General features: G+C 39.9%; 1 protein-coding gene across 1 annotated transcript in view; it reads right to left on the reverse strand.

Annotated features, from left to right (window-relative positions):
- The window catches only part of si:ch211-212o1.2 (TMEM189_B_dmain domain-containing protein), a 38471-nt gene that overhangs the window by 13760 nt on the left and 10926 nt on the right, over positions 1-13785 (reverse strand). The window contains exons 2-3 of the mRNA XM_007249191.4: positions 4447-4566; positions 3357-3448 (exon numbers count right to left, since the gene is read on the reverse strand). Of these exons, the coding sequence (XP_007249253.1) occupies positions 3357-3448; positions 4447-4566 (212 nt within the window). The remainder of the gene's footprint in view (positions 1-3356; positions 3449-4446; positions 4567-13785) is intronic.

Genomic DNA, 13785 nt, shown 5'->3' on the forward strand with positions numbered 1-13785 from the left:
CAAAATATATATTCTTTGTTTAGGTGGCAATAGCTAGCCTCTCAAAAGAGGGCAGTGTCCCAACAGGGACAGCATACAGGAATGGGAGTTTCAGGTATGTACTGGGACGCAGCTGAGAAGGATTTCCTATACTCACTCAGTGGACTAAACTGTCACACACTGCTTGGATGTCTTAACTCACTAGAGATGTGTTCATAACGTACCAAAAGCAGCCCAAAGCAAACTATCTACTTTATTCTAGTTGCAAGACATAGGCAATTTGTTGACTTGCTTGTCGCCTTGCCAACACGAAATTGTGATTGGTTGAGTAAGTTTGTCACTTTGGAAAGTTTACAGAAAAAGTGCAAAGTTTTGTGTGTAGAACATCTTAATACCCTGTAAAGAAGGAAAAACCCAAATCATGTTCAAAGAGACTACTACAGGATCAAGTTTGGAAGTTTTTGGCACCTTGCAGGGGCAAACTCCATCAATCTATGCATCAAACAATCAGTAACGGGCTCTCCATAAGCACTGTAGTATGGGCAAGTCAAACAACACAGGGAGAGCAAATAATGCAATAAGGCACTTATTTACAGAGAAGTTCCACTTTAGCCTACAGAACATGATCAGATGTGGGTGAACCTAGCTAAGAGCTCTGACGAAGCCTGACCTGGAAATAGAGAGCATAAACAATTCTACAGGGGTTTAGCAATGCCCTAACGCCCGTCCCTAGCAACATCACGTCCCCTGTCAACAGAAACACTAAAGCAACCTAAATTCATCACTCCTACCAGTCCAGCACAAAAAAGCAAAGGCCAGCTGCTTTTTTAATTGGACAGGCAGAGGGTGACCTTTTCCACGATTGGGCGAGGCGAGGGCGACTATGGTCTGCATTAATTTAGGCCTCCTGGGTATTTCTGCCCCCTGTGAGCTAGACCGTAGGGGGGATACGAGGGGGTTATGATTCACAGCTCCAGGAAACCAGCACTGGGGAAGCCCCCAGAGAGGATGTGGCATTTTCCTTCATCAGGCCATGGGCTTGGTAAACCACAACAGACTAATAAAGTGAAAGGCAGATATGAAAATTAAACAGGGTCATTTGTTAAAATCAAACACACTAATATGCTAAGAGGTCGCAGTGTGTGTGGTAGACTGCGGGACGAGCACAAGTGAGAGAATACGGCATTGTTAATACTGATATATGAGATCTGCCTGCATTACTAATGTGGCTTCTGGAAAGTGAGATTTACATGGTAAAATGAGGAAGATTTTAAAATCAGTCTGTATTTATTATATAAGTGCAGGTATAAAGATAATAAAAAGAGTAACTTGCAGCTCTAAATGTTTTATTTTTACGTCAGCCAGATCCAAATTCAGATAGAAATGCACTATTGGAAGCGATCATTAATAATGTGAATTATTACGCCACTATTATGTTTTAACTCCAATATGGAAACAAAGCATTATTAATTACCATTTTTTTTTTTCCAAAATGTGGTAATGCTCTGTAAAATGTATTATAAAAAAATAGGTGAAAAATAGGTGCTACTACTGAAACAATAGCTGCACTATGAGCAACTCATGAATAACACATATGACTGGATATAAATCTGTGAAAATTGTAAAACAATTTAAGTAAAATTGCAAAGATAATCACATAATATCAAAATTCAGGCAGCCTGGAGGAAACCCTGAGCACAAAGGACAAGACTGACAAAATAAGTATTGAATGCTGGTGATCTTTGGGCCCTCAGGCAGCACAGTGTTAAAAACATGTATCTGTACTTGAAATCACTCCATGGGCTCAGTAACACTTCCAGAAATTAATGTCTGGAAACAAACTTCACTGTCAAATTTTCAAATAGTTAAAACGGAGTAATCTGTATTATGCAAAGAAGCCACCATAAACAGAAACACCCATAAGCCAGAACTTATTACAAAATTACATTTTACACAGTGTCCCACGTTTTTAGGAATTGGTGTTGTACTTTAAAGTGAAATTAATGTTGAGGAAAAATTACTAAAAGTATGGCAATAGTTAATGAGGAGATGAAATTGTGACTGTTTATTTGATGAAAATACTTGACCTTTACCTTGAAATGCAAATGACCAAATATGACTAAATACCTGAATCCAGGCCAGAGCTTTTTTTTTTTTTCAAATTATTAAGTTTACCAGTTTGGTTTTAATGTCAAGGCTGGTACCAATGTTGACGTGCTGTGTCATAATAGGTTGAATGAGTTTTAGAATACAATATTGTTTGTTTTAAATACTAAAGGCCACACGCTACAGTTTCTGTAATATCAGTATTTTGTTATTTAATACACAGGCCATTTTCATTATTTTGCATTGCTATGCCTCTATTATGTTGATTTGTTTGGATTTTTTTCTACTAGCAGTGTGTTGTTTTAAAAAACAGCCTGTTAATTCATTCATTTTTAATTTATTTGTTCATGTTGAAATACATGTAACTGATTTTTGATTATTTTAACTTTGTATTTATGTATTCCTATTATTATACATATGTATTCAAAGTTTAATTCGTTTATGGAACTGGTAAAGTTCTGTTAAGGTATCGAAACTGGTAAGGAGAATCACAGAGTAGTGTTGGTAATGACTACAAATTTCCTGGTTTGTGACATCCCTATATCTAAATAATAAAAGTTTAATAAAACATGCATGTCTCACATCAGATATAATATTATATTGAATAATGGGCAGGAGCAGGTTTGTTTTTAGAACAGTTTCACTACTTTAAATGTGTGAGAAATTTCACACATTAGAACACAGACTTTTGTCCCAGTTCCAATTTTGCTGTTCATTTAGGCATGCAGGTAACATGAAAAAAGAACTGACACACACACACACACACACACACACACACTGCAGTATCAAGCTCAAAGTAGCTTACAGTCAGTCTCGAGTGTAAAAGCTGGCTATGTGCTCTGAAAGTCAAATTCCAAATTTAGCGCAACAAAAATAACCGAACAGATAAATGAGTTAAAAAAAGTCTTTGTCCTTTAGGCAAGACATCAACAGAGGGACTCTGTGGTCATTACATGGCTGTTTTTCTTCGTAAAGAACTGCGACAGCAAACCCAGTTTCCCCTCTTATCTTCTCTGATTCTTCTCTCACCTACTTATGAGTTGGACCTCCTCCCAACTTCATCAGCAGATCCTTCCTCGACATTAATCGTACTGCAACAAGGAGGCAATGGGCTATACTGGCAATTACCATTTATATTATTCATAGTCATGACTGTATTAATAGAAATGTGTTAACAGAAACGGAGCTAAGGCCTTTAATGCTGGAATATTTCTCCCTTTAAAAGTTACTAGTGAGGTCAGTGCAGGATCAGTTCATAGCCATGCGCTCACCTTCCCAATGACAGGGATGTCCACAGAACCCCAGGTATCAGCTCCCCAATGAACCATTCCAGAGGCAAAGTCTGCTGTTACTATACCAGTCACTGAGAGAGAGACAGAGAGAGAGATGTGTATCAATATGTGAGAACAAAGGCAAATACAGTGTAATATGAATGACTGACTACAGTAGAAGTACATCAACTAAGCAAACTATTTGGAACATTACACCAATGGCCTCGTTTCGCTCTTAAAACAGCTTTAATTCTTTGTGGCTGGGATTCCACACGATGTTGGAAACCCTCCTCTGAGATCCACGTTGACATGATTGTGTCACACAATTCCAGAAGATTTTTAGGAGCACTTCCATTCTGTAAATCTTCTATTCTACCACATCCCAACAGTGTTTTACTGGATTCAGACCTAGTAACTGGCAAGGCCACTAAAGAAAACTGAACTCTACTGCTTTTGGACATTGTCATGCTGAAATGAGACGCATTTTCAGCAACAATGAATATACAGGCTGTGGCATTCTAGAGAGGATTGACTGGTATTCATGATTAAACAAAGTGTCCCCAAGCCATTACACCACCACCTCAAGTAGCAGGTCAGGTCCATGGATTCATTCTGTAGCCATGATATTGTACCATCTGTCAAGTTTAGAAGGAGCATTTTGTCTCCACAAAAACTCCACAAAAAGATACAAATTCATTCCTTCTGTTCCCACAGGAACAATTTCCTCCTTTCACTGCTAATTTAAAACACTGTATACAAAGGGGTTAGGTGAACTGACTTGTTTCTGTAACCTAGAATGGAAATTAATACACAATCACTTTCTAAATATTTAATTGTCAGCTTAGACCAAGCAGATCTAGCAGAACACTAGCATTAAATACAACAACCTCGCAGAAGAAAACTGATACAAAGAATAAATGTCTGTTAGAGGAAAAGCAGTTAAAAAGAAAATCATTATTTAAATCATCCAAAGAGTTACAAGTGGTTATGAACTGGTCATGCTTTAGTAAATAAAACCTAAGAGTGTAATAAAAGCAAATATTACAGTTGTAATATTAAATAAATATTACACCACTGCACAGCAACTTACCAATGCCAAAGATGATTCTGTAGATGTGCACTGTGGAGAAGTTGATAAGGAGGAGGATGAAGTTGACAGCGAAGAGTGAGAGGCACAAGATTACACAGATCCACTCCTGCAGTCGTTTCCCTATAAAACCACACAGACACAAACAAACAGACATAAGCACCGAATGCAGCCCACAAAGTTACGCTAAGAGTAAGTCTTGTTATTAAAGCTATATTTATACAGAACTGTTTCATAAGCTTAACCCAAAAAAAAAGCAATGGAATATTCTTCATGGTTCAATTAGGGCAATAATAAATGATTAATTTAATAATTATTTTAAATTACTTTTTAAGACCACACCACTGTTTGAGAAGACATGCGGTAAAATCATAAGATTAACAACAAATACAAAATGATAATTCTGTACGGTGTAGAGACGATTTTATTTATCAAAGCCTCTGAAACTAAAAGCGGAAAATTATACTTATCTTTAGAAATTTCACTACAAAATAAGTCCATGTGATTTATGAGTGAGAACTAGAAGATACTACTAACATACATACTACTAAATAACAGCAACCTCTAGTGATTTTTTAGCCTAACACTGTTGCTTCTACACTGTTGGCTAATTCTGAAGCTACACTACAGTACTCCTTACTAAAGCCAGTTAGACAGGTTTACTTACATGCCCTGTTTGTGATCTAGTCCAGGCTTAAATAAAAATAAAACAAAATAAATACTCATGTACAATACTGTGCAAAATGTTGTAGGCACATTAACACATTATTTAAACCCATTTATCTCATCGATAAGGGTAATTCTGCATTTTATTTGAAATGGTGCAAATAAAGAAACATTAATAATAAATTAATAATAATAAATAACTTTTAAGAAAGTGGTTTTCTGAGAGCTAGTCTGAAGAACAAAGTTTAGTTCCAGATTTCTCCTGGATGCCCCCAGTCAGCACTCTAGTGGATGTGTTCAACTACATCAGCATCTCATTTATTACAATGCATCTGATCTAATCTGTTACTATAAAATCTCATGCAGTTGCACTGTTTGAACACCAAAAGTCAGAATTCTGCTAGTGCAGGCCAGAGAACCAGTGGGTGTAAGCAAAGGGGCAGTATATGTCAATCATTTTAAGCTGAAGCCAATCACAAAGCAGCTTTTTAATGTTTGGTGCTTGTTGCTTCCACACGGTAAAAAGAGGGATATGCATGGGAGATGGATCCTCCAGGCTGCAGTTGGTGTGGCACAGTGGATAACACTACCACCTGCCAGTGAGCTGCCATGTGGGAGACTGTACACCAATTAAAGTTTTTAAGCAAAACTCCTAAACCTCCTAATCACTGGTTAACCTCTCTAATAGAAATAACCTTGTAAGTCGCTCTGGATAAGAGTAATGTAAGGAAATGTAAATGTTATTGTTACTTGTGATTTTTACAGGTGCCTCAAACTTTTAGAAACATTCTGCAGCTCATTAGTAATGGAATAATTCTGTGGTCACTGTCATCAGCAGCAGTAGAGTTCAGATATAGCAGGAGACAACATCACTCAGAACTCTGAAAGGTCTTCAGGGTCAGTGGACAAGAGACGGGACTTCAGCAGGGGGAGTGTGTGTGTCCCATTATGGAGAGTGCTCGGGAGTAATCGGCCGGATGAAGACAAGTTGTAGAGTAAGGCTGGGGTCATGATCTCCGGTGATGCTAGTATGGGCCTGACACAGCTAAAAACACACAGGTCAGCTGTGAGGGCACGAGAGGGAGGCAGGGGCGCGGCCGGCCCGGACCACCACGATCGCAGCGTGACCCAGTGGCCGGAGTGAGAGAAGGAGAATGAGAGAAAAAGAGAGGGAGTGATTAAAGTCTACTGCATTATTCACTGCAGGCCGCCCTGGACACCAGACATCAATCCAATCTCCATCTCCCCATCTCTTCATCTTTCTCCCTTCATCCCTCGCTCCATCTCCATTTTCATTCGTTTGCATATATCGGTCGTTAACTACAGGAAAGTGTTTCGGGTTCTTCTGCTCTTTCGGCTTGCTCCGCCCTTCCCTTCTGCCTCTCTCTGGCTGCGCGAGCGCGGGGCCTGGAGTGGCACAGTGGAATCAGCTCTTCTGAAAATTTAATGCCATTAGAGGATCTGCCTTGAGAAGTTGGAGAAGCTTGAGGAGGCTGAGAGGAGGATATTGATGACAGCTATTTATAGTGCCTCAGCAGGCCAACTTACGCCGTGCGCCCGAACAATGGACCACAAAAGAGGTACTACACACGCACAGAAAGCGGTCAACACGCGCGCATACAACATCTACGATCACCTTACACGGCGGACGCTCTAACGGATCTTTCGATATTTAGTTTCAGGAGATCCCGTGACCTGAACTTACGCCCATGCGCTGAAGTTACAGCACTGAAGAAAACACCTGTTTCTGAAGAACAGAGAACCACCCGACACCTGAGCCCTGAGCCTACATGTGTCCTAGCTGATCATCACTGAGCTGAGGGCAGAAAGCTGAAACAAAATCGGTTCCAACGCCATAGTATGAGCTGAAGGACACAAAGACCACAAAAAGCATCTGAAATCTGCTCATGTATATTTAGAGTATAAAGCATGACCTGTGTTTGACCCTTTAAATTTTAGAGTCTGGTTCATACAAAAATTCTGCTGAAAATGTTGGCAATAATAGTTTCAGTTTGAAACAGTTCTTTACCAGTTTTGAGCTATTTCAAGTAACTATTTTTTAGTGTTGTTTTTTTTTTCAGATTTGCTATGACAAACTTTAACACTTGGAAAGCTTTTCTTTTCCTTTTTTTGCCCAAACTAAAATAGCAAGTGTGAAAGATGCCACAATCCACAGACCACATCAAAGGATCGAAAAAGGTGGTCTTGGTCCAAATAAACATAACCATTGTTTGATTGGTTTGGTGCAAACCATGGTCCAAACCAAAGAACCAAAATTTGGTCCAACCAAAATACGCAGAATTGGCTTAGACTTTGGTCCAGGCTGTGTAAAACCAGCCTCATAGAATGAAACCCACAAATGTAAAAAGTGGGTGAGTAAACTGAATATATGAAAACAGACCCTAGTACAGATTCCAGGTTCACGCTGCACGATTTTATCCCTGATTCTGTAGATCAGACACAAAAGCTGATCTACAACTACAAATACAACTTTCAGCTAAGTCTAATCACTACCAATGCATAAGTTACTGCATATTGGTAATCCTGTTTCATAAGGGCATATTTAAATATTGTTTACCCATAACCCATTTAATATTTGATAAAGAAAATCTGGTTAATTATGTTTGTCCCCTTAATCAGGTAATTATAGTTAAATTATTAACAAAGTTGTCTGTACGTGTACTCCAATATAAATTATCTTTTTGAGAACAATGTATTTCCTAAAAGCTTTCCTACACAACAGTATTATGCTGTCACTTCAAAATGAAAGTATTAAAATGGCAAGTTACTGCAGTAATAAAAAAACTTTCTAATTTATTTTTTCCCTCGTTTCTTTAATCTGTTAAACTAGCGAAGGAAGCTTATTTGGCTTATTATCATTTCACAACATAAAAATATTCTGCACATGTATAAGCTGTTATTATCATATTATTGTACAATTAAGATATCAGTTACTGCTGTAGAATTAGGTTCTAAAAGTTGTAAAGTTACTAATAACTAATGTAACTAATGTCTTTGTTGGAACCCCAGTTTTAAAAAAATAAAACAAATGTTTTTTAAATAATAATAAAAATAGTCTTGCAAAAAAAAAAAATAGCTTTAGGATAATTTGAATCTGACAGATGTTCTGCACATTATGTTTATATGTCATGATGAAATACAAATGCTCCAAAAGATATAGCAAAGATAAAGCAAATTACCGGTAGTAAATAAACCTTTTCTTTATAATCATTCCAGGTCATTTTCATATTAGGGATTGGGTATATTTGGTCACAGGGGGTATATAAGGCTACAGATACGCCACAGGTGTCAGGAAGGAGGTGTGTCAAGTTGTGCTCCATTTAAGAGTACATGACTCATCTTCCATCTGCGGTGTCGGAAGAGGTGTCATTACCGTGAACAGGTTGTGTTACTACATAACTGTGAGGTCAATCTAAACAGCACCAGCACTCCTGAGGGAGTTCTGGGATTGGAGGGATTCAGAAAGTCAGTGGATGTGGATTTCTTACTTATCAGACTGGTGAGAATTACAGACACTGCACATATGCACTGGATTGTACAGGAATCTTAACAATTACTTATACTAGAGCATCATCCCCAGATATAAACTAATCCAGATCCAATAGGACTCGTGACCTCTTCTCAAACATTCCTGCGTTCAAAGATGGAAAACTGAAAGCAAAAAGCCATTTAGCCATTCTCACGTTCGCCATCCGTCTCCTGCACACACACAAATAAACACACGAGCCTGCACAGCACTGGGGCTGCTGTCAGGTGATCAGCGTCAGTGGTTGGATCCTCATGCTCCCCGGCGAGGGCAGAAACTAGGCCAGGCCTCAGCAGAGCCGCCGCCGCCGCAGCACCGTCCCCCTGTCCGCGGGACCCGAGCCGCTCGCTCATTAATACAGTCCTGACAACAACGTGCTCCCCAGCAGCCCCCCGCGCCAATCGCTCACACCCGCGCCCCCTTCCCTGCTCGCTGGCGTGGGGAATTAACCTGGGAGGGGTGGAGGGGGGTGGGAAGATGGAGGAGGGAGGGGGTGCTAATAGGCTGAAATTAATCAACGACGCCTGATTCGACGCAGAGGGGCGGCTGGAGTGCCAAACAACGCCCCGTGAATGCTAATGGCCCTCCTGCTCTCTTTCCCTCCATCTCACCCGTTTAACTTCCACGGGCGCCTATAGAAGACTGGAACGCAGAATCCTCCATCCCTCGCCAGCGCTGCTGGTTCGATGGACGTGCATTTTCGGGTCTCTATCCAGGAAAAAAATAACTCCCACTCTCGTTTCAGGGCGCAGGTGAAAATGCAGATACCAGCTCCCTATCAATTTTCAAAACCCAGAGTGTTTTCATATTGATGCACGATATCACTGTCACAAGGTATCTTCTCAAAGGCTCCTTTAATGGAGAAAGAAAAACACAGTGATGTGCTACAGGCACATGGTCATTAATACAAGGTGCTAAAAGATTTCCAGAAGTTTTACTACTAGTAGTGCCCCCTTGTGCACATCTTGTGGAGACTCCTGATACATGATGGAGAGAGTAAGAGTTACAAGGCAGAGGCCAAATCCACCAATATGATCAGAAAGAAATTCTTCTTTAGACAAAAGTCTAAAATATACGTTGTAATATATTTTGTTATTTTCTAAAGTGTTTTGTGTAAATGTGTTGCAATTTTAAAATGTATTTGTAGTGGTGTAATAACATTTTGATTTTTTTTTCCCCATTAATGATGCAATTTTGTTTTATAAATGTTTGATTTTTTTTTTTCCATAATGCAACATTTTCGGAACGGCATGTTTTCAGTTGATGCTATACTTTTAAAATGCTCCTTGTTTTAATTAATGCAGAGTTTCCTAAATATATTTGTTTTCTGTTAAAACATTCATGTTTAACATTTGTTTTCAATAACCTTTGTTTTCAGTTAGATCATTGCATGTTTTTAAAAGCTTTTTTTTCAGTTCATGTGGCATTTGTTTTTACTAAATTTGCGATCTCCTTTAATGCTGTCGTTTTATCAGCTTTTGTTTGTTTTGTAAATGTTGTAAATCTGTAGACAACCATGAGAAAAGTGGTCTAAACTTCTCTGTCCATTTTGAATGTTTTAAATGGTGCCAAAACAAAATGGGTGTTAAAGATGTCTGCAGCAATGTTCTACAGTATGCTACAGTATCCTATGTACCCGTGAAAATAGCAAATGAGTTTGAATAAGAAATATCCCTGGATTAAATATCTGGATTATGGTAGTATTAGTGTAGTAAACTGTATAATAAATTGCACTACATTGTTGGTGTATGTGCATTTTTTGGTTCAGAATCTTCTGTAGTAGTGGAACAGGCATTTGCAATGCTAAAAGTCGGGTTTGATTAGCAGCTAGGTAAATAGGAAAGCGAAAGCACCACCCTGTGGATCACTGTAGCGAATCAGCATCTGTTGGCCAAATGAACGATTTGCAAATGAATCTTTTAATTTGTGGATTACCGTAACAGGCCCATCCTCTGTGTGTGCGCGACTGTGTGAGGAGGGGGGTGTATGGGGCGGTGCAAGTCTATCAGCTGTCACACCAGCAGAAGTCAGCGAGTGTGAACAGCGAGGTGTTCTTTGTGCAGCGGTGAGATGTGTGTCCCGCGCTGTCTCCGTGCCGGACCAACAAAGAGCTCCATTCTTCAGGCGGCTCTGCTGACGGAGCGCTGGTGGCTGGGCGGAGGAGTGCGGAGCCCTGTGCTCTTGCCACAGCCGGCCTAATGAAAGGCCCGCTCTCACCTCCTCTGGAGAGGCAGACAAAAAGCGCCTCAAAGGCCCAGAATAGCAGCCTTTCAGCAGGGCCGGCCGAGCCTGCCAACATGCCATGACTGAGCCATTCTCTCCATACTTCACCTCAACCACAATGCCAGGGCATCTACATGTGGGCAAACACCAATAGTGTGGAATGAAGGGCAAAAAGTAGAAGAGAGAATCTGCACAGAGACACACACACTAACACACACGTGCATACACCATACATGCAGACACACACTTTCCCCTGGCCGGGTCTTGGTAGGCCTGTCTTCAGATGGGACTTGAAGGGGGGGGGGGGATAGGAAAAGTGGGTCATGCAGACAGAGGAAGACAGAGAGACAGAGATTTGGAGAGAAAGGGAGGGAGGTAGAATTCCCCTGATTAGGACAAATGGATCAGTCACAGGCCCTGATGCTTTCATCTGATCTCAGTGGACAACTCAACCTGGGACACACACACACACACACAGAGTCTGTGTCTCCTGTATAAATTTTGTATGTTACCTGATCCACAGAAACAGAAAGGCAGTCTGGTGTGTGTGGAGAAACAGCTTCAATGCCAAAATTCCAGAACAATGGGAGGATGCTGCTGTACTGCACAGTATATGTGTAGTGATCCACTTAGCTTATAAATCTCACGTCATGATACACGGTTCACAATCAAGCCTCCTGAACACCAGGTAAGGGACAAGATAACAGGCGTAGTGTACATTTTAACTTATTCTTAACATTTAAATCCCACATATTGCCTCTTCTGTTGTCTCTAAAACAATAGACAAACCAGACAGCAGAGTTACTGCAAACTGAAGCCATGGTTGCCAGGTCTAGTAAAAAACATCCCTTCTTTAAACTAACCCAAAAATCTAAGGTTGCCACAGACATTACAGTACACTTTCATTTTAAACGGTTTGCAGTGAAGGCTTCTTGGCAGCTGTGATCATTTTTGAAATAGCCCAAAAAATAATCGTCAGATTAATCTAACGCTAAAGTAGTCATTAGTTGCAGCCTTAAAATGTGGTGCATGACATGGAACATGCTGGTATGAGTTAATTTGGAAGTATGACAAATGGTAATATAGGTCCATAAATGACTACACATTTTAGACAATGCAGCTTGATCTCAGCAACAGTTTGCAAGTAACCCAACTGTGGCAAATAACACCAAGCTGCCAGACTCTAGTTACAAATTCTTGACTTCACTAGCTACTTTAAAAATATTCAATGCAAACACTACACGAATCAGGCCTTAAATGACCCCTTTCCCTGCTTTACCTGTTGGCCAGTGCCAAAAAGCAGCTTGTAATAAGCCTTGTAATAAGCCAAACCTGGAGAGGCTACCATCTCTTTAGCTAGCTTACCACACAACATGCACAAAGGAGACACCAAGTGGACAATATTATTTTTAGCCTGGGACAGTGCTAAAAACACAGCTATACTATGTAGTGCATCTCATTCTAAAGGTAAAACAGGATTGTTAATCTGAATCTGGGTATTTGTCACGTGTGTATTTTCAGAATTTAGACTTTATACAATGTTAACTTCTCTTAAAATCCTACATTGAACAAATAATGAACTACAGCCTAAAAAGTCCAAAACATCAATATATTTTTCATTTACAGTTGCTACTAAACTGCACCTTTACAGAAAAAGGAAAAAAAAAAAAAAAACTTTCAGTGGTAGCCAAATAAAAAGCATTTCCTTTGGACCATTCACTATGAAATTCTTCCACGCTACAGATAATTCACTGCATGAATTCAAAAGTAAAATACAAGGTCACACACAAATCAGTCACAGAACCAAGTGGATCAAATATAAAAAAAATGTACCAGTTAACGATCAGCCCAGTGTCACAGACAGTTACAACCGGTCATACAGACCAGGACTGATGGGTGTCCAGTCAAGTAGAGACTTATTTTGAGGCAGCTGCCTTCATTTCATTATGAAAATAACATGGCTATAAGTTTATTTATTTGGTCTGGTAAATGAGTATATATAAATGCACTAATGTAGCAGCATGCTCCTAAAGCTTTGCATCTCCCCTTCACATAAACATTGTTATTGTTCTAACAATTTAGCCTACTTGAAAGAAAAAGTTCATACTCATCATTATATTTGAAGTCATATCTGAGGAGACTTGAGGACAGTTTGGATAAAACGAAGAGCGGATTTTTAAATATTTAAAAATGCACAACGGAGCCACTTCATTTAGAAGTCGTACTAAATACAGGTCTGATTGAAGAACGCACAGGGAGTAAAGTGCTCGGAAATGGAATTCAGATAATAGTAATTATACAGGTTTCCTACAGTCCCCATCCCTAACTGCCACAAAGTCACCTGAAGTCCCTGGGAAAACTGATGGAGAGCTCCATCAAATATTAATAACAGGCTGTGTGGTTCCAGCCCTAATGGAGTTTAGCTGCTCTGGCCTTCCTGTGTGTGTGATCATACATGTAAGTTTGTGTGTGGAGGAATGCAGGAAATCCATCTTAAGTATGTGTGACTGTATTGTGTAACTGTTTGACAGCACTTTCAGGTGGCACGTTAGTGCTGTCTTGATTGAATGGCTATGTAAGAGCAGTGTATAGGGCTGAGGTCCTAATGCATTTAGCTGCCCTGGTGTGTGTATAATTGAGGAGCGCAGCAGGAGTGAGTGCAGGTAGCCAGCCTGCTTTCCTCCTCTTCCTCCATTTAGCCCCCTCTCTGCCTCTTTGCCCCTTGAGAGACTGCTTGGCCTTTGTTTACACTGCTGCTGAGCAGTTGAGCCTGGACACAACGGCCCAGGAAAGGCACCTAGCAACACAAAAGCCACTGTATACACACCTATACTACACATGAAGTTTACATAATTTCATAACATTACATACACAGCATTTCCATATAGAAGAAGTGTTTTAATTAG

This window comes from Astyanax mexicanus, chromosome 9 (assembly GCF_023375975.1).
Source record: "Astyanax mexicanus isolate ESR-SI-001 chromosome 9, AstMex3_surface, whole genome shotgun sequence".
NCBI classification, from domain to species: domain Eukaryota; kingdom Metazoa; phylum Chordata; class Actinopteri; order Characiformes; family Acestrorhamphidae; genus Astyanax; species Astyanax mexicanus.